Genomic DNA, 25011 nt, shown 5'->3' with positions numbered 1-25011 from the left:
TAATCATTACCCTTTTTTAATTTTTAGATTATTACCTCGCGTTTTTTATTAAAAATATGTCAGTTGAAAAATATAGTTCGAACAATTGCTATAAGTATGCACAACTGCCTCTTCATGTATTGAAATTTTGATTAAACTTGATAAAATTTTTATTTCTTATAATAATTATGACTTTGTTGAATACGCATACGTTAAAGTTGTGCATTATAATTTTTTGAAGAATGAAAAAAAAAATGTCAAGCCTCGAATCGAAAGCAGAAATATATCGTGAAATCTATCTAAATTATACTGTCATTAAATGACAAATTTTGTCAAACTTCATAGTGTAATCAATTCCATCAAAGTATGAAGACCTCTATATAAATCGGCTATTATTTAAAATTTCTTGTGAAATCACACAGTTTATTTTGAAGAAGTTAATTTTTTATTTATTAAACCGATATTGATTTACATTTGCTGGCACATATAACAACTTCTTTCAAAATAACATTCTCTTAGTTTTAAACCGCCACTCGGACACGTAAATAAAACAGGATTATTTTATTCAAAGGACGTCTTAATAATCTTTTTAATTTATTATTAAAAACTCAAAATGTTGAAAATATTGTTCCATCTTTTGGGAGCTATTCAATTTTTCTATGGCTGTTATTATGATTATACTTACGTAAAAATACCTAGTACCTCGTCGGCAGTGACCCCCTTCGGTGGAAAATTTAAATACCTGACGTACCTAAATGCAGTAGGTATTTTAATAAATTCTTCTGAATAAAAAGGCATTAAACATATAGTAACATTAATCAATCTTTTTTCTAGATGTTGCAAACGGTCTACTTCACGGTGGCGTTAATTAATGATATTATTGGGACCAATGAATCAACGCCTTCAAATAAACCACTTGTGAGAAGAATTAAGGATACTCTATTTAGTGCTCTTGCTTTTCCATTAGCAATGTTTGTTGGTATTTCATTTTGGGCTATATATGCAGTTGACAGAGAACTAATTTTACCTAAGGCTATGGATGCATATTTCCCTACTTGGTTAAATCATGTGATGCATTCTAATATTGTGTTGTTTACAATAATAGAAATCAGCACATCATTCAGGATGTATCCCGGTAGAAAATTTGGATTATCAATTCTATCAGCATTCATGCTCGGCTACGTAATTTGGGTTCATGTAATTTACTTCAAAACTGGAAGTTGGGTGTATCCTATCCTTAATGTATTGAATTGGCCACTACGCATCATTTTCTACTTATTCAGTCTTGGTTTGGTCTGTGGTCTCTATACTTTAGGGGAGACATTAAACCGATCTGTATGGGCCAAGGAAGTGGAAGCTACTGTTAAGTCGGGCAAGAAAAAAGCCAAGTAGATTCATAGCAACAGAGCTCTATTTATTGGCTGAATTTTTTTTGGGTGTGGTACTTTTAGCTTAAATTGTGTGGTTATGTAAGGTGATTAGGAATATATTGGCTATTAAAATTACAAGATAAGATAATTAAATGCTAGCAAAATGATTTTGCTGACAAATTAACTGACAATCTTATGTTCGTTTATTATTTAATTTTCTAATTCTTTAATTTTTTTTTTTATTATAATGTAAACATACACAAATACTCTAGTTTATTGTTATTTAATTTTTAAACTATCTAATAATTTTTACCATGCTACGTATTCGACCATCAAAGTTACAAAATTGATATTATTTTGAATAGAACATTAGCATAGTGATAAGTTTTATATAAGTGCTTCGACTAAGCTTTTTGAACGTAATGTATGAAGGTTTTGAAATGTTCCAGTGAGTTATTATAGAGAATTCGAATTAGATGGAAATACACTGAAAGTATCTGCTATTCAGTGTAAGGATTGATAATTATTACCAGTGAAAGCAATGTCTTGCTAGGCATTTACCCATTCCATTCATGAGCGGCCTTACATTATGAAATGCTCATAATAAAATATTTTAACATCCATACACAAGTGTGTGGATGTTCCAAGTTGCTTTAATATTAATAGTGTGTAGTAAAATTGAAAGCAATAAATTTTACTAGAAAAAAAAAAAACTGTCTCTTATTTCAATGCTTTATTTAAATCGTTTTCAAAAAAAAAAAAAAACAAACCTTTATATATAATGTTTGTAAAATAAAAATATGCTTCTATCACGCATTTAAGTAAATATAATTGAAAAATAAGGAATACTTTATGCATAACTATAATTACGACTAGAATATAATGTCTTTATTAAGTAACTTACTGTATTCTACTTAAACACTTAAACTAACCTTGCATACTGTTGCCGAATTTACTGTTACATTAAATATATCTCGAATAATACAAAAATACTGTAGTGACGAAGCAAAAATATTGTTATAAAACAAAATCTAAACAAAAACAAAATTGCATGTATTTAAGTGATCACGATCTGTATATGATAGCTACATAATTATTATGACTCGTCAAAAATCTCTCGCGTCGGCTCCTACAGTCGACGCACGTTATAAAAATCTTAATTATATATAACATTATTTATTATATTTATCAATTAATGTTATTCGATACAACGTACAGCGAATTCTGATCTTATCTTAGATTTGATAAAACACACGACAATCGAATTATATTTATTATCTGTCTAGTGAATGGCAAATAAAAAAAAAATACTCTAAAATCCATTGTCTCGAAATTTTGATTAAAACTCAAAATGTATAGCACGATTTAAATAATTCCTCACATACATATATAATTCAGTGTTGACGATTCAATTCATTCAAACTAACCTTTGGCGTGATACAATAATTTTCCTGATAAATAATTTATATAAATTCTCGTATAATGTTGTGTACATACATCCCGTATGGCAGTCATTTGCACATTATTTATCAGTGTAATTATTATGTTTAATTAACTAGCTATACATATATGTATATATAGCCTATATATTATGTCCAACAAATCTAAATGCATAATAGCTATATCTATGTGAACACTATACGTTATCATATATATTTGCGCTAAGTCGTTACGGACAATTGTTATGTTATCACAAGGGCAGGTAGCGCCGGATCGTTTAACAAGCGATAGTTTTTGTACGCCATATTATAAGATGCTTCACTCATTCAATACCCACCGGATGAAGTCGCGAGTGCTTTTCACCGTAACATATTTTTGTTTAGCACTTTACATCATTTAGTTTCGTATATTTATTAACCGTACGTATTTCTAAGCTACGTCTTGACTCTCCTCGTATTCTTGGCGTGGCCGTTCTTCCAACCGTTGCTAACTTCGCCGTTCCACGTGCGGCCGAATGACGTCATCTTCGCCTTGGTCTCGTAGAGGACGTCGGAATCGTTGTCCGTGTCCGATAACACCTCTTTGCTGGCGACTATAATTAATATTCAACAATTTATTAACAATACAAGTCCTTGAATAATCAATAGGTATGTTAGAAATTACTAAAACCATTGAGTTGTAAAACTTCACGGCGATTTAGAATTTTAAATATAGAATTAATTGATTTTTTTTAAATAAGCTGACTAATACAATCTCTCTATAGGATTAGTCTCCATAAAATCGAAACAAACACATTGTCTTCTTATAGTTTTTGCATTTTATATTAATATTCGTTAATATATAAATATATATTAAGACTCACATGGCTTGTCCTCGTGCTCTGCCAGCGGTAGTAGTCGGTACGGAGCACGTGCTCTGGGGCGGGGCGGTGAGCAAGCACGTGCCCCGGCCCGACCGCACGCCCACGCTCCAGCACACGCTCCGCACAGACCGACCACACCGCACACAGACAGATACACCACCGACCAGTCTAGTAATTAACAAATATATATTTATATTGTAAATAATGGAATAGAATAGATGTAGTATGTAAGCTTTGTCTTACCTTAACATAAAGACTACATAAATGCAAAGAAATGTAATAAATATAACGTGAACATGTCCTCCTCTTATAAAATTTAAAGAACACAAGTTAATTTATTATATAGACCAAACTTCCGCATTTCTATTAATACTTGTAATCCAGTATTATTTTGATATCTTTCTATAAGTATATCACATTAAATACTTACCACAGTCGGGCTGAGCGTCCGGCTGCATCAGAGTGAGTAAGCTCTGCATCCAGAAAGCGTCGCAGCGGCACGTGCGCGTCGCTTGGTCGCACACGCCGCGGCCGGAGCACGTGCTCAGACAGCGGAAGGAGCGCACGCGGCGGGCGCCCGCGCTTATAGCGGCACTTCGGGATTGGGATAACGCCTCTATGCCATCCATTGGCACACCCTGTATATAGATTAAAATTAGTAATTCATTTAATTCTAATAATTAGCATTAAAATGAGGCTACGAAAGAAGTATGGGAACAAAACAACAATTTTCTGTATAATGAATACAACGCATTTTTTATTTTTTTTTTTAAATAAACAATCAACACTTTAAGTATTTAGGTAACAATTATTACTATCACATAGGATGCACCTTTTCCGTCAAGAAGTATATGATCAAAGTGTTCCCCGAGTCGACCTCCCCGCGGATTTCTGTCACATTCACGGATATTCCATCTTTGAGTAACAAATTCATTTTCTGCACTAGCGAGTCGAGCTGGCTTTTGGTGAAGCTGGAGATGGGTATGTTGAGGGTCATTTCTAAAAGTTTCATCTCCAACGGGTCAGCCTTCACTTGTACGCTAACCGTGTCCCTGTCCGACTCGCCCTGGTCATCGGTCACAGTCAGCTCGAACACATATCTTCCCACTTCAATGTTTGTCAACTGTAAAAATGTATATGTAAGTATATACATGTACCTTTGTCACATCCTACACGACCTCTCATCGCTGTTGCAAACATTACCCCTCTTTACCATCCCTTAATTACTCTGCCTTATTATATGGACATTACTCTTTGCTATCACAAATATAATGCTCGTACCATGAGAACGGGCGTTGCATCGGATTTCATGATGACCGTCCCGGCCGCGAGACCGGAACCGGATCTTGTCCACTTGTAGGACACGATGCGGAAGTCGTCCGAGGACTGCGACCCGTTCAGTACCAGCACCGGTACTGGGAGATTTAAAATTTTATCGCCTCCCGCCACAGCCTTCGGCGGACTGTTTTTATCTGAGAGATAATAAATATTATACATATGAAAGCTTTTATTAATTTTTATTGATATTGAAATTTTGTTATAGGTTATGGTGTGGATATGTTTTTGTAAGGGAAAACAAAAACTAGAGATGTTACAATATACCATGCTATATATAATATGTCAAGCCGACTTACTCTGAGTAACTGTGACCGTGACGTCATCGGTCGCCGAGTTTCCGTTATCGTCGAGTACAGTCAGCTCGAAAACGTATTGTCCCTTTGTTAGTGCCGTGGCGTTAGCGACGGATTCGTTGTAACTGATGATGTTAGAGTTAGTGGGTCCGGACACCCAGCGCCATGTGTACGCGACTATCCGATGATCGTCGCGGGATGTTGAGCCGTTCAGCACGCTCCACGTTTGTGGGAGGGATACGAACTGTCAATGTCATGCTTGTTATGTTGCAATCCAGATTTTTTTAGATAGCAATGGATTCCATTTTTAAACGAAGAATTTGTTTAATTAAAAAAAAAAAATTGGTTTTATCCGTATAGATTATTTACTAATTTATAAATCGATTGTTTTGGAAGTTTTGGAAGCCATTGCATGTATTTTTTTGTTACATCGCATGCTATTAATACCCTCATACACATGCTCACCAGCGATACATTTGTCAAGTACAACATTCCACATAATTAAATTTATCAACATTACTTAACAAATAGTATCTAAATTTACATATCCGGGCCCATTGTGCTTATCACATGATCGAGCATATTTGCGAAAAACCAACTCTATCCGGTTGCAATAAAGTTTAAATTATGTCACCAAGTAAATAGTATGTCACCGGTTACTAACTGGTAAAAAAAAGATTGTCGCGTCTCGATGTATTACATCAAAAACACTTTTTATGTAAAAAACATATCTAACCCATTAAAATAAGAGTCATTTTAACTAACCGCGTCCTGCCCGGCGTCAGCTACGGGCGGCGTGTTTGTTGGAGGCTTAACGAATACGTGGACCTCTGCCGTCGACGACTGACCGGAAGAATCGGTCACCTTCAACACAAACGTGTACACCCCCTCCGACAAGTTGGATAACTGGAATAGATGTATTCGTTGTTATTAAAGAGGCTATATATCGAGCTTAACGAAGTTATTTAAAATAAAAGTCACGAAAGCTATGCTGTTAACGTCTCAATGGAACAATCATCAGACGGTTTAGTATAATTACGATCTAACTGAAATTTCATAGCGAAATTAAAGTAGTAATAAAAGACAATGAACCAAATAAATTTAGTGTATAAAATTAAAATTAAACTAATACATTCGGAAATGTCTATTTTATTATTTTTATAACTACATACTGCCGACGTTCCGGGTCCTTTGAAGCAACCGTGACCGCGGGCAGACGAGATGTTAGTTCCATTCAAATGAATAGTCGCGAAGGTCTTAGATCTCATTGCTTCATTGAAATTATATGAAAACTCCTCATTTCGGCTACTGACCTGTAAGTATGGCGAGTGTGTGTTCTGCATATCCACAGCTTTATTTTCGTCCGCAGCGGACTTGGTCCACTCCCAGGACGTGATTTCGTGGTCATCCGTCGACAGGCTGCCGTTCAAAGTGAGGTTGTTGTTCGGAAGATATATAATGACATCCTGACCTTTAAAAAATATAAATATTTTGAATTAGGCATCCGGTTAGATAAAAATTATGAAATTTTTAAACTCATCATTATTTAATGTTGTAAATCAAAACATAATTTTAAAAATTTTGACGTATTTACGTTTATTTTAATTCGATTAAAAGATCAAAGGCTATTTAAACAGGACCTGTCAGAAACTCATACTCTGAGCGGCCAGATTAGTTTCAATTTTGCATCAATATTTTTTGAATGAATAGAATCCACATAAATATGTTTTTTATATGTGAATTAATTTACGTGTTTGAACTGAGTCCTACCTGCATTAGCCTCAGGTGGGTAGTCTGTGTGATTGAGTACAGTGATGTTGGCAGTAGTGGAATTCTTTACATGATCGGAATCTTCAACGGTCAGCTTAAATGTATAGTTCCCGGGTTGTTTCAAATCTTTTAGAACTAAAGTTGGTCCGTCTTGAAGTGGTGTCTGATAGCTTATGGGCCCAGCCGATAACTCCCAGTGCCAGGATATTATTGCGTCATCGTCCTTAAAATGTAGAAAAAGGCATATTTATAATGATTTATGTATTTCTATGTAAAGAATTATTTGCTAGCTAACCATAACAATACTATATAATATAACATATGTATAGAGTACAATACATTTACCTTGCTAGCACTGCCATCCAAAACAGCACCAGAGTTAGGAAGTTTTACGGTTTGGGACTGTGGTGTGATGACTACAAGTGGTGGGGTGTTAATTCTCTTTGGTGGTAACACTGTCACATTGGCAAAACCCTCCCCATATGAGCTGGTTCCGTTCACAGTAACTTTGAACCTGTATTGGCCTTCGGTGAGATCGGTTAAGGTCACAGTACCACCATTTTGAATCATGTTACCTTTAACAAAATATATAAAATGTTTAATTCAAAAAATATACAAGGACATGAGATTTATGTAAATAATTGTATGTAAATTTTGTAAGAAAGTGTGTAAATAGATGAACAGCAAAGAATTTTTAAGTACAAATTACATAAATTTCTATAATTATGTTTTTAAGGTTAGTGCCGAGCCAATTGACACAAGCAGGATGAGCTTTTTGTCATCCACATCCTATTCAAATCTTGTTTCTAACATATACTGCTATCTTGTTTCTAATATATACTGCTGAAATCTGTTTCCAGCACACATTACCTGTAAAACCTTCTTTTGGCTGATCAACAAGAGTCCACACATAGTTATAGTGGCTCATGGTAGATTTCTCATCTGGTATTGTATAAGCAGCCAAAGTCACTTCATCTTCCGGTAGCTGGACCTATGAAACAAAAAGTGCAATAAGTTTTATAACCGTTGTTAAACAAATCTATTCTGGTAATGAATTAGTGAAGAAAGTCTGGATTTAAATTACTTACCTCTTTAGATGATATTGATACCGTCAAGTTCTGATGTGATGATAGCTCTGATTTCAGGTTGCTAGACTTAATTTCAGGATCTAGATTCTCAATTTTCTTCGTTGATTCCAACGGTATAGTTGGACCTTTTGAAAATGGTCTCCTAGCAACACAAGCCCCTTCGGCATTCTCCTCTGTACCCATAATGCATTTGCATAAGCCATTGCGCATTTTGTGACCTAGCGGTATACATTCTGCGTTGAAGGGGCAATCATCTGCACCAACTTCACAGGATACTTTTTCTAGAAATCTAGAAGCCAGCATCATTTCATTGTCGTTACTGTCAGTGTATTTATCAAAGTTTTGCTGTTCTTCGTCATCCATCGACGGCAAATTATTAATGAAATGCGTAAGAAAATTTGATTCCTCATCATCTTGGATGTCATTACGTTGATTGGTATAAGAGTACCCTGGTTCTTCTTCCGGTGAAAAATTTGTATTCAATTCTCTGAAGTTTGTTTGTTCTAAGATATCTGACCAATTTTCTGAAATAAATACATGAAATATTTCAATTATAATAAATCACATGACAAACACTGTGTTATATACAGATGGTAGGGATGAACTCATTCTATTATGATCTAGGTGTAATAGAAATTTTTTATAAAGCAAGAATACTTTATAATAATATTATAAATTTAATGTTAATTTAGTTTGATTATTGTGTGTTGTTACAATAACATTGAAAATCGAAATTACAGATATCTTAATAATTAAATAGAGAAAAAGTCAGATGATAAAAAAATCTAGACACCTGTTAGATAGTTTAAAAATCAATATTGTCAATTATGAACAGGCGGACTTTTGATCTAAGGCATTATAGAACAAGCATGGCTATTGGAAAATAATGAAGAGAATATTACCATTGGGAAGTACAGGTTTAACAAGTATCATCGACACATGTGTATTCCATTTGCGTGAAGCAACCTTTGGCAATGGTAAACACAACTCATTGCTCACACACTCCACGTGAAAGCACCTTGAGTAATAAATGAACACTATGTTGCATGTTTCTATAAGGCAGCATCCCATTACACATTGTCTAAGACCTTTTAATTCAGATTTCTCAGTGTAATTGCCAGCAGTCACGTTACCTAAGAATGTTATGAAAACAACTATTACTGCTATGGTTTTCATAAACAAATATTATTAAAATACCTTGAAATAGTTACAGTATGAATAATTCTAAAAGTAGTATGTATTGTATAAAGAGTGTAAAATTAACACAGGGGATTATACTATAGAATGCAGTACACTATTTTATACTTACCGACGGGCATATGGTTATCAAAATTCTTAGGATACAATTTAGGGCATTTGTTGCTTTCATATTTGTCACTCCACTGTTTATTGTAAAGTGATATCGAGGATTTAATGTGTATTAGCAGTGTAAGCAAACAAAAAATTAAAACACTATTATTCATTATTACTTCAGTTTCTTAAATTCAAAAATCACTGTATTACCAAAACGATTTATATTCACTGTTACAGCATTGCTAATTCGAAATTATCTACTCGGGAAATAATAGGACGCAGATCCGTAATGTTTGCGTGGGTGAAAAGATAAAGAGCAGTGAAAAACAATAAAATAATTTAGTATAAAATAAACATTTTAATGCACCCGACGTATATTAGTTTTTAACTTACAATACAGAGACTAAAATATTTACAGCGCATAGACAATAAAGAAAGAGAGCCCTCTCGAGGCCTTTTGCCCACATATCTGTTTGTTTACGCCATCTAGATAAGGGCCAGTAAAACTAATAATAAGAACACTTAAAAATGTAGTTACTGTCTATGTAATAGTAAAGTTTTTAAAGTGATTTATGAGAACGGCATGTGAATTAAACGAAATAATGTTTATTAATATATTTTTCATTTTCTTTACTTAGCATTTTTACACATTTACCGAATTTCAGCGATTTTGTCAAAATAACAGAGTACGAGTTTACCATAAGCCACCAATATATGTATTAATTTAAGCTATAACTTCTGTAGCCATACTACATTATCGAGAATGAATTTAATATTGGAACTAAAACTAAAATTTGAAAGTTTGTCTTTGGAGATAATGGAAGCTTTTCTTGGCGATTATACATAAGATCTAAATTATGAATACCTAATATTAAAATCAATCTTTGTTCCGTTCATATGACGCCGCGCCGTCTGGGAAAATTTTTAATTTTAATTACTAGAGTTACGTTGAGAAGATAACAGATTGAGCCCATAGTTTTCCTCTCCTTCATTTCTGTATTATACAAAAACATTAGGTACTGATTACACTTACAGTTTGCAGGTATGTGCATACAGGGAAGTACGCAATAATTTGTAATATATTTTTATACGGTATACTTTATACTTGATCTGTATTTAGATAATTACTTTAATTTTTTTTCAACTTTTATCGAAATTGTTTTTGGTCTATATCATGGTTTTCAGAAACTCAAGTAGGAATCAAAACCAAAGATAACCATAAGGCTTCGATGAATAATAGCGAAGATGACAAAACCACAATAAATAATTATCAGCCTATATTTCCTAGATTTTCCGCTTCACATAAGGATTCATTTATTATATAAACGCCCAATATATCCTAGAGAAGTTTTATTTATATCTAAACTGTAAGCAGTGCCGGCGTTAGGAGGGGGCGTGATGGGGCGATGGCCCAGGGCGACAAATTCGGGGGGGCGCCAAGGTCTGAAGTTGGAGTATCTTGCCTCTCTTAGTGCAAACCCTCAGAACTGTCATCTACGCTCTGTGCATATGCATATTTTTTATTGAGATTTTTTTTAGATGGATTTTTTGAGGGTAACGATATCGTTAGAGTCGCTCCTCGACCACACGGTGCTTACGCTTACGATTGGTGCAATACTTCCACCGCCAAACCGATACGCGTGACACGTGGTAGATGGTGGGGATAACTGAACCTTCTACGTCCGCGTCGTTAGCTCTGGGTAACGCTAAAGGAAAGATGAAATTCTTAATATAATTTTACTTGGGATCAGCAAAAAACTAACACTTGAAATTGCTTCCCTCAAGTGGGCGCCACAATATTTTCGCCCGGGGTATCAGTGGCCCTTACGCCGGCACTGACTGTAAGAACCGCTAACGTTTAGAGTTTATGTAAAATTTTGTTCAGATATTAATATTCATATAAGGGAGAGAATAGATTCCGTATAATAAGTTTTACATAAGGATCGGTTAGTTAGCATTCTCCTTTTTCTACAGCCGTCTACAAAATTAATTTGAATGTTTTGATTGAATTTTCATAAAATCATTGAATCGAATATAGATGATAAACATACAGCTGTTTTAATTAACATAGCGCAGTGTTGCCCTCTATTACAATACCAACTAAATATTTAAGTATAATTATATTGTAAGAAAGAATAACAGTCTCTTATCTATACCTTTATAAAAATGGGAGCCGGTCAAATTGGAGGAATAGCAACACTGCGTAAATATATATAATAGAACAAAATTTAACAACATTAAATTGATCTAATGTTTTTTTTATCTTTCCAGTGGATATAGACTTTAATAATGCTGCTGGCTTTTATGGAGAACCAGCAAAAGTAACAGAAGGGCAATTTATCGTGAGATAATTACTTAACTCTTATTATTCAACCCTAATTTTTTATTTAATATGAAGTCATTTATATAATTTTTAAGGTATATTACTTATCGCATGCCATGTTGTTTTGCTTGGGTGCCATTATAGAGTCTCACGTTGTTCTAACACCAGCTATTTGTGTATATGGGGAAACATATAAATTCAAAATCTTTGCTGGCACACACAGTTTTGTAGAGAACTCTGGAATAGCACGGCAGGTCCAGCATCTTTGTATACATAAGGGTAATAAATAATAATATTATTACAAACATGCTAAAAAGTAGACAGATCCGTGGTAGTATATCTTGAAGGTCTATTGATCATTTAGAAGTCCTATTAAATTAATGTTAGACCACTTTTCTAAATAATCTTTTGATTAGAAGAACTTTTACTCTTTATGCACAGTCCATTCTATCATATATGATTTATGACATTTGCCTTTTGAAATTTTACCCCACGGACAGTTATTTTATTGATGACTGATGTAACTAATATAACTTTGACTTTGTCGACTACTCTTTGTCAATGTGCCTGAATGTAATTACAAAAAAATTAATAAAACAAAATATGTATTTATATGTTCTGTGATAAATATGATAGTAGATGATATAATGATATTTTTTTTTGTAAACGGTAAAGGATAAGAGCTAATATTATTTGATTTAACTTTATGGATTTGTATAAATCTATTTTTTTTTCTATTTAGGGTACAATCACTCGATGCGCTGGGAAGGTTGTTCAGCCGACAATTTGGCTCTGATATGTCTTAACAAACCGTTTGTCTTCAACAAGCGGGAAACTTATACTGAGTTTCTTCTAAACCGCGCCCGTTACGGAGTAGCTATTAGTCCGGAAAACAGAATAAGAGATAAATCTTGTCGTTTTTATGGCTGGGGAAGCAGACGTAATGTGAGCTCTTATATGATAAGAATTTACAAAACAATCTTTTTGTTACTACTGTATATTTTTTAATTTATAATTACATTATATTTCAAGGGTTATCTTATTCCACTTTTAATCCATCTTTATAAAATGGACGTCACAATACTACCAACTGAAGATTGCGCACCGATTTTCAACTATGGCGACAAATTTCTTTGCATTCAACAGCCAAAGTGTAAGGTAATTATATACTCATCATTAGATTATATATACCTAAACGTGTCAAAATTGTGAGTATTCGCTTAATCGCAACTCGCAAGTCAAAAAATTTGGGCGTCATTATTGTCATTCTTAGAGGACGCCTTTGCCGACTGTCAAACAGATCTGCAGAAAAATAAGAAAAAATCAAATAATAGACTAGGTTTAAAATATTTTATTACGTTTTTTATTATGTACTTTGTAACTCGGATCTGAATAAAAGGCTATAATGTTATTGTCATTCAGCATTTATTTGCTTCGTGTTCACTATAAACGCTCCTTAGGTGGTGTGTCGATGTAATATTCTAGTAAGAGCAGTAATAATATTAGTAAGTACGATAGGTATAGTCTTCTTTAATAGATTTGTACCTTAGCGAGGAAAGAAAATTTCATGTAACCGGTTCCTATCTCTTAGAAGATATCCGAATATAAGCAAAGAAATTGACATTGGATTAGATTGATAAATAAATTTGACTATCTGATGTTTCTTTTGTTGAATAAAACTCATATAAATATTTTCCAGTCAGAAAAACACGGAGCATTGTGTCCGGTGAGTAGTCTTTATTCGTTCGTTAATCTAACTTAGAGATATTTGTCGTGTATTAAGCAAATATTTAAATAATATTTACTTACGAACTATTCAACTTTACTAACTTTATGGATGTATTTAGAAATCATTTTTAATTACGTTTAAAAAATACATTAATACCATTTATTTCTTCTATTTGAAATTTATATGAATATCATTTTATTTTTGTATGTTATATTGTTGAAAAATTAAAATAATTGAGGTTTGAGTAATTCACGTAGAGCGTATAAGTACTATTGTCCTATAAAATAATGAAGGGATTGTGTGTTTCTTTCTTATTATTCGATTTTAGAGTTTTTTTATTTTATTTTTTTACGTTACTTTTTATACTTAGATATATATTTAGCATAAATTTCATTTTATTGCTACAATTTTTTTATATCTTTTAATTTAATGAGATCTAAGATTTTCGCGAGTATTCATTTAAATGAAACTAGTATTATTTTGCAGCAACAGTGATCACGGGCAGACGAGGTGTGCCTCCACGTCCACGTGCCCGTGATCACGGTTGCTGCAAAGTAACCGAAACGTCGAGATTATGTAGTTTTTAAATAATAAAATCCGCGTAGTAAATCCGAATAATACTAGTTTCATCTTTTAATTTAATTCAAATTTTAATTACAGTAACAATGTTATTTTTAAATTTATAATCTGGCTTAATTGTAATTATATAAAACTATTTATATTCTGTGGGAGCTCACTTCGTATATTTGTGATTGAATATATTTACAGGATGATTTGGGCAGTACACTTATTTGCTCTGGTTACGTTCAGGGTATGATGATATCCCGTCTCATCGATAGACCCTGTGGCATTGGGTTCGTTGATTTGAGTAAATACAATAGATTCTTATCCTGCGGCGTTGATGATTCCCGTGACGTCATAGACCACGACGAACTGATGGCCTTCGAATTTGATCACACAAGCAAAATGTTACATACACCTTCCATGCTGACTACACCCCACGATAACATCACTTCACCAGTCCCATAAACAATAATAGCTAAATAAAATATCTTATTACTCTATAATAATAATTAATTTATTTATTTTGGAATGAATTCTATTTGTACATGTAAAAGTATGTAAATTTAATATATACATCCATTTTATTCCTGTTACAGTAACTAAATAAACAGATTTTTATAAAAAATACTATATGTGCTTAAAATTATTTATAACAAAAAGGACATCGTAGCTTGTATATGAAATAGGACGTAGATTAGATATAAGTCATTATGCTAGTTTATTTAATTCATTCTCTTAGTTATCTTAATTTGATGGCCTCTAGTGGGAAATAAAAGCATCTCGATTTTCAATGGTCCCACCTCATCCGCTTGTATTATAAACGATCTGATCACGTTCGATATGATGCCCTTTATGATGATCATACCGAAATTTCTTCCTGAAACGAAAAATGCTATTTTAGAATTACATGCCGTTGTATTTTGTTTGATTAATGAACACCCTACAGAAAAGCTTTAGGACTTAGTAATTAACTAATTATATGTAAAAAGGAAATGTTAAAAAAATAATATGAATGATATTGCTATTACATTTTCTCGACTACGAAAAAAGAGGGATGTAATAAATGACGTCGACGTTTGTCTGTGGCATCGTAGCTCTAAAATGATCGACCGATTTTGATGAAGTTTTTTTTATTTCAAAGCTATTTTCCTTGCAGTGGCTATTAGCAATGTTTGGTTAGTATGGGTCCACCAGTGTAAGAGTATCAGTTCTTATCCAAAATTATGTTAGGCATTTTTGGCCTATGATTACTTACTATGCTTTCGTGATTAAAGTGTGTCAGTATAATATTTAAAAAAAATAATGCTTTGTTTATTTTTTAAATTCAACATCTACGATAAATAAAATGATACTTCTTTTATTATTATTTCTATGTTATGACAATCTTAAGACGAGAATTATTTTAGTATATTCAATAAAACTATCACTATATTTTCTTGACATCGTTAGTTATTGTCAATCAATATTTGAGAATATGTATTTAAATGTTAATGCCTGAAATTTGATCATAAGAAATGTAAATGTTTTGACGTCTTTTTATGTTAGTTTAGTATGGAAATTGGTATGAACATTACCAATACAATTCCGTGAGCCATGACTGAAAGGTATAAAGGAACACGGGTGTCTATTCTTAGAACGTTCCGGAAGGAATCTGTCAGGATCAAACTCGTTGGCATTTGATCCCCACACATCAACTGAACGGTGTATCGCAAAAGCTCCAACAACCGCTCCAACGCCTGATGGTATTGTCACTTTACTGTGCGCTAAAAATATCATTATATTTAGATCTACAACCTTAAGCTTAACAAACTCTTAGTTTTATATGCAAATTATAAATGTGTTTCGTAGTGCATTAAACCAAACCTTGAATTTATACGACTTGTTGTTCAAATTGCATTTTTTTTTATCTGTTCACGTAAAAATACAACAATTAAATTTACCGAATTACGGATATTTTTTTAGTGTGGAGAAATTTAAGAAAGGACAAGGGTGTATACTATTAAGTGCATTTTAAATGTTGTGTATGTTAATTTATTGAATTAAAAAGTCCGTCGGTCAAGTCGTAAGTGTTTGTTTATATATTTTTAATACCTACATGTTATAATATTATGAATTATGAAAATTAAAATATAATAAATGTCATGAAAGCAAAGAACAAATAAAAACCCTAGCTTAAAAAATATAAATGCAAAATATAATTATTTTTCTCCATTATATGTAATACAACACGATGTTTATAAATAAAACATGCATCATAATGCATGCAAATAATAGGATTTATAAAAGTGAAAATTTTTATCGGTACAAAACTCTGTCTACTAAAAATATGAACTTATTTTTTCAACTTCATATTCTTAAAATACCTTCATTTCGGCGGACATTGTTTTATTGTATAGCAATTTACAAAAAAATAAAAAATTAAATTAGCGACATGGCAACAACAACATATTTTATAAAAAATAAATAAACAGGAGAGTAATGCGTTAGCGTTCTGTATTTTCTATTTATAGATGTATTGTCTATTTATCTGTAAGTTCGTTATGAAACAGAGAATTGTAGAGCACATCTTTTTTGGCCTTCAATTTATGAGGGTCAAGACTTAACAACTATTTACCTTAACTTAAATCTGACAAAGAAGTCGTAAAAAGAATTTATTAGAACATAATCTTCAAACTCAGTTTATTTTGATAAGAGATCGGTTATTTTAACATATACTTACGTAAATATATATCTCGGTCAATATTTCTAGCTATAATTGGCACCACAGTGTAGAGTCGCATGCTTTCTTTGATGACTCTCTCCAAGTATTGCATTTGTATTAAATCCTCTTTGTTAAGTGCTCTTTTTTCTTTGCCAAAAATTAATTGTTGTCTGAAAACAAAAAAAAAAAGTAGTCATGGTCAATTGATATATTCATGGCTGGTTACTTTCCAAATATGGAAGGACTTATACTTTGACTTACATTCACGCTACTCCAAACCAATGGTTTACAAGGTAAGGTATATATTATTTAGTAAAGAAACATTATGATTAATAAAATAAAGTTAAAAATCTACGTAACTTTACTTATTTCTCAGATTTTATTATAAGATGTTACGTTATAAACAATAAAACTTTTGATACAATGGCCGGTGGCATCTGTAAATTCCCTTTCTTCAAGTTTTACTTTACTTGTTACGTATGTAGTGTTAATAATAAATAATAAAAGCCCAACGTACTCCTCGAATACCCTTTGCTGAACGTCCTGATGTATTCCAAGCATCACGAGGGTGTAAGCTATGACAAGAGCGGTGGTGTCGTTTCCAGCTATAGTTATGGAGTCTATGTGTTCCCTCAGCTGCTCGTTCGTGAACTCGATCTCTCGTCCGAATAACATATCCAGAACTGGTCTTATTTTATCACCTGGTTGTGAAGAACAAGGAAAGTGTATTGTAATATTAAATAGTTAATAAGGGTCCATTTTTTGTATATTTCCATGCCTTATATAAGCAAGTGATATTAAACTTCTAATCTAATTTCTATAAAAGTTTCTAATAATCTCTTTTAAATATAGAGGACATGCAATTTTTTTTTGTCGTTATAGTTCTTAACATTAACTTAGAAATAAACAATAGTATGATCTTATCAATATGCGAATCAAAGAACAAACATTTTTTTTATTATGATTCCAAGTGACGTAGACATTTAAATTAATTTTATAAGGCTAAGATCTTTTCAAATTCCACTACAACAATAAAAAAAAACTTCAAACCGCATCATTTTTCATCGAAATTAGTAAACATCAATAGATTACATATAAGTAAAGAAAAGAAGTTACGAACAATATTTATTAATATTATTAAGTGCTCTTATTAGATATTTAACAGCAAATACTACAAATCAATTGAATTAATATGAATGGGCAATATAATATTTGCTTTTCCTTATTTAAGTGCTAATGAGATATTACACCTAATTCATTTTTACAAGATCCGGCCTTATATCTAGCAATATCTAGATTCTAGCGTAACAATGTTGACGTTGATATTGATCGTAATGGCGGCAAATGTTGATTTAACGCTAAATTGTCCAAATATAAAGACTATCGACAAAACTTTACATCAATATAGTGCTGTTTATATTTAACTTAAAAAAAAAAACATTCTCTATGATTCAGGCTACGAAATCATCGAGTTGCTCAAGATAACAGTACTGTTTTACTAATATTAGCTTCATCATAAAAAATAATAAATGTTTAGATTACAAAAAAAATATTCTATTATAATAATATTGATTTTTTAAAAAGTATGTATGTTTTTGGACACGTGGTGAGAAAACGTATGATTTATTTAAACTTTAAGTCATTAACCTTATGAGTTCAAATAAAATAAAATAAAATTAAAGGGTTTACATGGTTATTATCTTTGAGAGGTGGAAAGCACTCTGTATTGCACTACATACGAAAAGATAGGGTTTCCCAACCAAATAACGATTGTTAATGAGACGAAACTTCTTAGTGTACCAAAATTCATGAATGAAAAACCGGTAAATTTCAATATGTGGCCAATTTAGATTAAGCATACTGATGTTATGAGTTAACTTATATATATATATATATATATATATATATATATATTATTAGTTACCTTTATTTTAACGTAATTAAAATACGAATCGGCTGAATTGTATTAAAGTACACTTCATAAAAAAGCCTTTCTTTTTTAAAAAGCGTAGAATTTACAAGTGACATTATGGAAAGTGGTGTAACACTTAATTATTAAACCGTTTTTTATACTACACTACGTAAGTTCTGGCATATGACGCAAGGTTTTATGAATTCTTATAAACACTCGTAAAACAAACCATGCAATAATGTCAACGTAAATGATATTAGTTCTACCGTGAAGCACTTTTAAAGTACCCATTGTATAGTCACGGTCATTCATAGCTGAATGCTCTTTATAATTAAATGTTGTAATGGAAAAATAAATATTTTACTTCATAATCAGTATATTAACATTATTGTGAAACGTAATTATGAGTAAACTTGATTATCACAGTTTTGGACATCAGTTAGTTTTACAATAAAAATATCTCAGGTCAATTTGTAGATGAAGTAACTATCATATTATTTTTTTAATACCTGAATCTTTTGTGTTGTTAAGTCCAATCGCTTCCTTTGCCTCAAATTGTAGACGCCTTTTCTGAACAACCTTAAAGAAAACAAAAAAAAAAAAACTCCACTCAACATATAACTAAACTTAAGTCAAATTAAAAAATTACGAAACATTTAACAAAACATTTTAGGTAAGTACTACGAAAAAACCTTCAATGGAGCTTAAAGACTTAAAAAAGAACTAATGTTTAGTGGTTCGTTTAATTGACTAATTTATCTTATCAAAATTCAAAATACATATTATGTGTTTTGATGTAATTTCCTCCAGTCCAGGAACTCTATCGACTACATGTGATTTTTTTTGCTGTTAATTTTGTTAGTTTAGATCAAAAATCGAAAGTATACATCGGAGCTGGCCGAAAAACCTTATTATTTGACATTTAGAGAGTCTTTTACCTCGTCTGTAAATTTATGAGTGAGGTCGATATTCTTCTTTTGTTCTTTAGCGTATCTGGTTAGCTTGAAGAGGCAGTCAGGCTGGAGCCAAACCTTAAATAGTCGTTTATTAAGAATCTCCATAACTGTGTGACGAGCTCGCAGGTATGGAGTATCAGGCCAATGTTGGACATCCATTTTCTCACCCATAGACGTTTCTTGTTAATGTAATAAATTAATTAAGGCATAGTCAGTTTTAGTTAATTTAAAGAAATAAGATTTATTAGAGGTTAAATAATATTACCAAAAACAATATCTAAAGTGCAGGCTGAAATGTAACTTAAAACATCGAATGTCTCCTTCCCAGATTGCTCTTCCAGCCTTTCTGTGAGTACGTCTGCTTGTTTCGATATAACACCGATATATTCTTCTATTACTTTGTTGTGGAACACTGGCAACAGAATCTTTCTGTGCATCTTCCACAGTCTGACTGGGGTACAAAAATTTGTTTTTAGCTGAGCTTAAAGTTGATGCATGTTACATTTTCAGACTTCTAGAGATTTAATATTTTAACAATTTAAAATTTCTTATTAAGTTTTTTTTATACTAGTGGTAACTAAAATTATAGCTTACGCGGGGCAATGAACAAGCCTTGTCCTAGCCAAGGACGCAGAAATCTGTAAACGACATCTTTGTCTAAACAGTTCTCCAAAATGAGTTGGGCATCTTCAGGGTTGCCGATTGCTACAAATGGATACAATATTTATGTTCTGGGCATTACGTTCACAAAAAAAATTGTCAATCGAATAAATTTTCGATGTTATATGTAACTTACCAATGTATAATTTTGGGCCCAACCAAAGTTTCACAGCTCCGTTGTTTTTAAGTGCGATAGAGGCTATGTCTTCTAGATTTTTAAGGATTTCTGTTTGTTGATTTGAATATTGAAAAAAAAGAAATAATATAATGCCTGTATAAAGATTAACTTCCGAAATCTAAGCTTAAAAATATGACAATTTATATTTATTACACTATAGTATCAGTACTATTATCTACAGTGGCATTATGTCAGACATTGTTTTCGTTACATGTGATTTACAATAAAACCGAGAAACACATAAAATAAAATTAGTACCATTCAAATGTTGGTCGTAAAAATATAAGTGAATTGTCTTTTATTATTTTATTATAACACAAACATCATACATAATATATGTTTGGTTTGTTGACAAGACTACTTACTTTTATTATTAATGCTAAAACTAATAGCAATTTTTTTTGTATCCTTGTTAAGACGTGTCAGACTAATTGTAATTAATGATAGTGTAATTACAAATTTTTTACCAATTAAAATTTAGTTAAACTGCCTTTATGTAAGTTGTCTGTATACAGTAGACGATACTTTTTCATCCTACATAATTATACATACATATGTATATATCCTAATTTATAAAAGTATAACTTAATATTAATGGATAAATTACGAGAATGCAATACAATATTGCACAGTCCATAGTTTAAATTTATGTGTTCTGACTTATGGGTCATATATTTTATGTAATATAATTTATAATCGCGCTCAATTTCTCAATACTTATTGTTTTTTTTTTTGTAATTGTTAAAGTATAAACAATTTCTTATCGTATGGAAAAGTTATTAAGGCGTCTTCATTTTTCTTTATATACAGGTGGTTCGTCTAAATATTTCGTTTTTCTAATCGGAATGTTAAAATATTTCATTGCATAGCTCAACAGTGATGTGCTCATTTGACCTTATAAAGCACTACATTTGTGTGTTATGATTATAAGGCTGAATAGTATTTCTTTTAATCTTAGCATAGAATATGATACTGGCAACTATATATTAAAAATTATATAAAACAACCTATTTGCTGTTCTTTTATAAATTACTTGTTTGACTGTTTACAAAAACAGAGCATTTATACGGTACCGTACGATTTTGTGTTCAATTAATTCGTATTTAAAACTACTCATAAACTGTGATAAAAGTTTAATGTGTTATTGCTATTAATAATGATGTAATTTTTTATAGATCAAAAGATGTTTAATAAACGGATCATATTTTGCCTGGACACTGTAATTTTTGTATCACATAATAAAATAAATCTTTGTTACACTTGTGTGTGACAATATTACTTACCACTGTTATATAAAACCTTTTACGTTCACGGTAATTACTTTACTTATCCTTAGTTATTTCTAACAAAGAATTCAAAACGTATGAGGTATTATATTTTTTAGAATTATTTTATACAATGAAATGAAAAATAAATAGATACTGTTTAGACTATGTCTACGTACTCTCGGTGTTTCCTAAGAAAAGGGCTGCATGGCCGATGACAGGTAAGGATGGGGGCATAGGGAGAGATGCCGTGAACTTTTCAATGCGCCGTGTTTTTGACATCCAGAACAACCAGTACATACAAAACAGGAATACTACCATCAGGAAGATGATCATATTCCAGCAGTAGTGTATACTGAAAGCAAAAATATATTTTATACGGGAAAAACTCTATTTATTATGGTTTGAACCTTGGGAGAAATTAGATCTCTACCAAGTTAGGCAGAATGTTAATATGGAGGTAAAATAGTTTCAGACTCGCATTCAGAAAAATACTATTAAAATATGAAATGGTATATTTTTGAGAGAATTATTAACTGAATTCCATTGGTTGAGAAAATTAAAAGCGCATCAGCACTTCTAAAGTAACAAATAAAATTAAAAAAAAATAACCCGTCGTCTTGGACTTGGAAAATACGGTTTTAAGTAAAAGTTTTACGATGAAAGCTCAGACAAGAACTCCTTCAAAATACGTCATATAGGGTTTTCCATTAAGGGCGCTTGATCTTTGAAATGCAAAAAAAAATACATGTAGGAAAGATATTTGCGAAATTTTTTTTTTATTTGGAAGGTCTATCGACCCCATTATGTATGGAATATGACATCATTCAAATGACCGCCACGGCTTCGGTTGGTGGCGCGCACACGAAAGGTCCAATTTTCGATGACTCTGGCGCACAAATCGGGCTGTATTTGATCGATGGCGTGGCGTATGTTGACTTTGAGGGCATCGGTGGTTTGCGGCTTGTTGGCATAGACCTGCGACTTAAGAAAACCCCACAAGAAAAAGTCCAGCGGGGTCAAATCGCACGATCTCGGTGGCCAGTTCACGTCGCCTCCGCGCGAGATGACCATGTCCAGAAATTGCTCGTGCAGAACTTCCATCATAGCGTGTGCTGTGTGGCACGTAGCGCCGTCCTGTTGAAACCACATGTTGTCCAGATCCATATTCTCGATTTCAGGCCAAAAGAAGTTGGTTATCATCGACCGGTATCGCTCACCATTGACGGTGACGGCCACACCATTATCGTTTTCGAAAAAATACGGACCAATCACGCCTCCGGCCCAAAATCCGCACCAAACAGTCACTTTCTGCGGGTGCATTGCCACTTGGTGAACCTCGTGTGGATTGGTCTCGTCCCAAATACGGCAATTTTGCTTGTTGACATAGCCATTCATCCAAAAATGCGCCTCGTCGCTGAAGATGATTTTTTTGCCAAAATCGGCGTCAACTTCCAACTGCTCTAATGCCCAGTCAGCGAACACACGGCGCTGTCTATGGTCATTAACCTTGAGCTCTTGGGTAACACACTGCATTTGACAGCTGTCACTCAAACAACATGGCCGCAATCAGCTGTCAAAGTTCAAGCGTCCCTATTGGAAAACCCCATATATCTAAATAAGAAGTTCTTTGAATTTTTCTTCGAATAATAATAGATTCGGAATAGAAAATAATACCCTTGAAATATAATTTCAACGTGAAGTCAATTCTTAATTTTATATTAAACATTTTTAGCCCTCAACCCTCAATGTACATGTTGCGGTTGCACTTGAAGGCGTGTTTCAAACAAACGTCGGATAGCGCTCTACTAAGAAATTATCATCGTGGAGAAGCGTGCAAAAAATTGACCAGACTTCTCTTTACTTTGCAAATAAAAGGGGAAGATATGGTGTTTTCTAGGTTCTCATGAAGCCTCTTGTTTATTTCAAGGTCGTTATCGAACCCGTTTAAGAGCGTCAGTAGTCATGGTTATTACTCAATAAGAACGATTTCTTTTGCACCAGTATCGTTGTATAGTGAGATAACCTCTCCATCAACTGTATTTTCATTGTTACAATGTAAGTGCGTTAAACTCTTAAAAATATTATTCAACAAGTTACAAAACAATGTCCGTAACACTTCAAGAATCTCTTGAAGTGTTACGGACATTGAATGGAGATCGCCCTGAGGCAGTCGAATATTTTTTATTTGTAGTGTCAGTCAAACAAAATGAGTTCTGTCATATAACATCCAATGTTGACCAATTTGTTACCAAAATTGCACAATCTACAGTCCTACTAGAGTAAGATTATCGAAAAGGTTTCCATCCAAAAATGAGTTGGAAGTATCATTCTTGTTATCTTTACTGCCATTAATAAGGTGAAATTAATTATCGCGACATACAACGAAGGCGTTAGATTGGAATCGGGATTTATTTTGTCAAATTAAGATTAATTATTAAAACACTATATATTATAATAACATGATAAAAGATTACACAGAAGTTTAAAATTTAAAAATGTCTTTCCTTAACATCATTTAGGCTCAAAGTGCCATAGAGAAATAAAAAAAAGTTTTAAAATTTTATAGGTATTTGTAGTACTTTCGGTACCAGCGGTGAATATTTTTAACAATGAAGTATTATTATAATTATATATTTAAAAATGGCATCAGAAACCTTCTCGAGTACACATTGTTACGATGAAATTAAAAAAGTTCAACTTACTTGTAACAGTCCAAAATCACTTAAATTTTCTTATGAAAATAGCTATACCGAGTGAAGACTGCTAATGATTTCAACTTCATTTATACCACAACAATTCCTTGCATATACAACTTTGTTTTTCCAGTTTGTTTACACGCTAAAAACTCATCAAATGTTTACAAGAAACATATAGAACGTACCAAGTGCAAAGTTACTCTGGAAATAATAAAAATCACCTTTTATTGCTTCTGGTCACAGAGCCTAATACTATGATTAAGTGCCCATGTGTTATTGAACACGTTCTTTAAATTTAATGACCATTACTAAAATACAAAGAATCATTCAAAGTTTTATGTACATGGAAATTGTTTAAAATGTGCCATGTGAAGGAAAAATTATATACACGCATTTTTCTGCTCATAAAAGATGAAAACGAAATTAATATTTATTTATCACTTTATTTAGTAATCAGATAAATAAAAAAAGAATATACAGATTTGAAGACGAATAAGTAACGTAGTCATTTTACGAAAACACAAGGTGGAATATGTAAATGCAGTAAAATATGTTGGTTCTAGAAGTACTTTAAATAGACAAAAATGTACA

The 25011-nt window shown here is 32.4% G+C and overlaps 4 protein-coding genes across 4 annotated transcripts; 2 read left to right on the top strand and 2 right to left on the bottom strand.

Moving 5' to 3' along the window:
- The first annotated feature begins 319 nt into the window (after nucleotides 1-319).
- Nucleotides 320-2062, top strand: LOC116771370 (androgen-induced gene 1 protein-like). Its single transcript, XM_032663213.2, has 2 exons — nucleotides 320-739; nucleotides 814-2062. The coding sequence occupies exons 1-2, from the start codon at nucleotides 593-595 to the stop codon at nucleotides 1369-1371; spliced, it is 705 nt and encodes a 234-aa protein (XP_032519104.2). The 5' UTR covers nucleotides 320-592; the 3' UTR covers nucleotides 1372-2062.
- A 5-nt stretch (nucleotides 2063-2067) lies between these two features.
- On the bottom strand, nucleotides 2068-9834 carry LOC116771088 (dyslexia-associated protein KIAA0319). Its single transcript, XM_032662784.2, has 14 exons — nucleotides 9450-9834; nucleotides 9043-9273; nucleotides 8141-8664; nucleotides 7923-8043; nucleotides 7398-7627; nucleotides 7053-7275; nucleotides 6596-6753; nucleotides 6048-6188; nucleotides 5286-5526; nucleotides 4933-5123; nucleotides 4484-4774; nucleotides 4082-4289; nucleotides 3652-3819; nucleotides 2068-3381 (listed from the first exon to the last, which is right to left on the bottom strand). The coding sequence occupies exons 1-14, from the start codon at nucleotides 9601-9603 to the stop codon at nucleotides 3224-3226; spliced, it is 3039 nt and encodes a 1012-aa protein (XP_032518675.1). The 5' UTR covers nucleotides 9604-9834; the 3' UTR covers nucleotides 2068-3223.
- Nucleotides 9835-11486: 1652 nt separating this feature from the next.
- LOC116771089 (mite allergen Eur m 3-like) lies at nucleotides 11487-14643 on the top strand. The gene is made up of 7 exons (XM_032662785.2): nucleotides 11487-11636; nucleotides 11705-11775; nucleotides 11852-12035; nucleotides 12499-12701; nucleotides 12789-12914; nucleotides 13456-13482; nucleotides 14254-14643. Exons 1-7 carry the CDS (start codon nucleotides 11600-11602, stop codon nucleotides 14512-14514), a joined length of 909 nt encoding a protein of 302 aa, XP_032518676.1. The 5' UTR covers nucleotides 11487-11599; the 3' UTR covers nucleotides 14515-14643.
- A 57-nt stretch (nucleotides 14644-14700) lies between these two features.
- LOC116771442 (cytochrome P450 4c3-like) lies at nucleotides 14701-24567 on the bottom strand. The gene is made up of 11 exons (XM_061523100.1): nucleotides 24427-24567; nucleotides 21901-22076; nucleotides 20415-20504; nucleotides 20213-20323; nucleotides 19884-20069; nucleotides 19601-19797; nucleotides 19172-19241; nucleotides 17268-17451; nucleotides 16769-16920; nucleotides 15624-15812; nucleotides 14701-14926 (listed from the first exon to the last, which is right to left on the bottom strand). The coding sequence occupies exons 2-11, from the start codon at nucleotides 22055-22057 to the stop codon at nucleotides 14772-14774; spliced, it is 1491 nt and encodes a 496-aa protein (XP_061379084.1). The 5' UTR covers nucleotides 22058-22076; nucleotides 24427-24567; the 3' UTR covers nucleotides 14701-14771.
- Nucleotides 24568-25011: the final 444 nt, after the last annotated feature.

Source organism: Danaus plexippus, chromosome 17, assembly GCF_018135715.1.
Source record: "Danaus plexippus chromosome 17, MEX_DaPlex, whole genome shotgun sequence".
Taxonomy (NCBI): Eukaryota; Metazoa; Arthropoda; class Insecta; order Lepidoptera; family Nymphalidae; genus Danaus; species Danaus plexippus.
Note: the sequence above shows the minus strand (reverse complement) of the source record. Positions and strands in the feature narration are given on the sequence as shown.

Bases quoted from the DNA above. Each gene is read 5' to 3' on its own strand.
- LOC116771088 (XM_032662784.2), bottom strand. From the start codon at position 9,603: ATGAATAATAGTGTTTTAATTTTTTGTTTGCTTACACTGCTAATACAC. The intron at 9,274-9,449 runs GTAAGTATAAAA...TAACATTCTTAG, and splicing joins TGATAACCATATGCCCGTCG to GTAACGTGACTGCTGGCAAT. The intron at 7,628-7,922 runs GTAATGTGTGCT...ATTTTGTTAAAG, and splicing joins GCCAAAAGAAGGTTTTACAG to GTAACATGATTCAAAATGGT.
- LOC116771370 (XM_032663213.2), top strand. From the start codon at position 593: ATGTTGAAAATATTGTTCCATCTTTTGGGAGCTATTCAATTTTTCTAT. The intron at 740-813 runs GTAGGTATTTTA...TCTTTTTTCTAG, and splicing joins ACCTGACGTACCTAAATGCA to ATGTTGCAAACGGTCTACTT.
- LOC116771089 (XM_032662785.2), top strand. From the start codon at position 11,600: ATGGGAGCCGGTCAAATTGGAGGAATAGCAACACTGC. The intron at 11,637-11,704 runs GTAAATATATAT...TTATCTTTCCAG, and splicing joins TGGAGGAATAGCAACACTGC to TGGATATAGACTTTAATAAT. The intron at 12,036-12,498 runs GTAATAAATAAT...TTTTCTATTTAG, and splicing joins GCATCTTTGTATACATAAGG to GGTACAATCACTCGATGCGC.
- LOC116771442 (XM_061523100.1), bottom strand. From the start codon at position 22,057: ATGATCATCTTCCTGATGGTAGTATTCCTGTTTTGTATGTACTGGTTG. The intron at 20,070-20,212 runs GTAAGCTATAAT...TTTGTACCCCAG, and splicing joins AGGCTTGTTCATTGCCCCGC to TCAGACTGTGGAAGATGCAC. The intron at 14,927-15,623 runs GTAATGTTCATA...TTTTCGTTTCAG, and splicing joins TGGCTCACGGAATTGTATTG to GAAGAAATTTCGGTATGATC.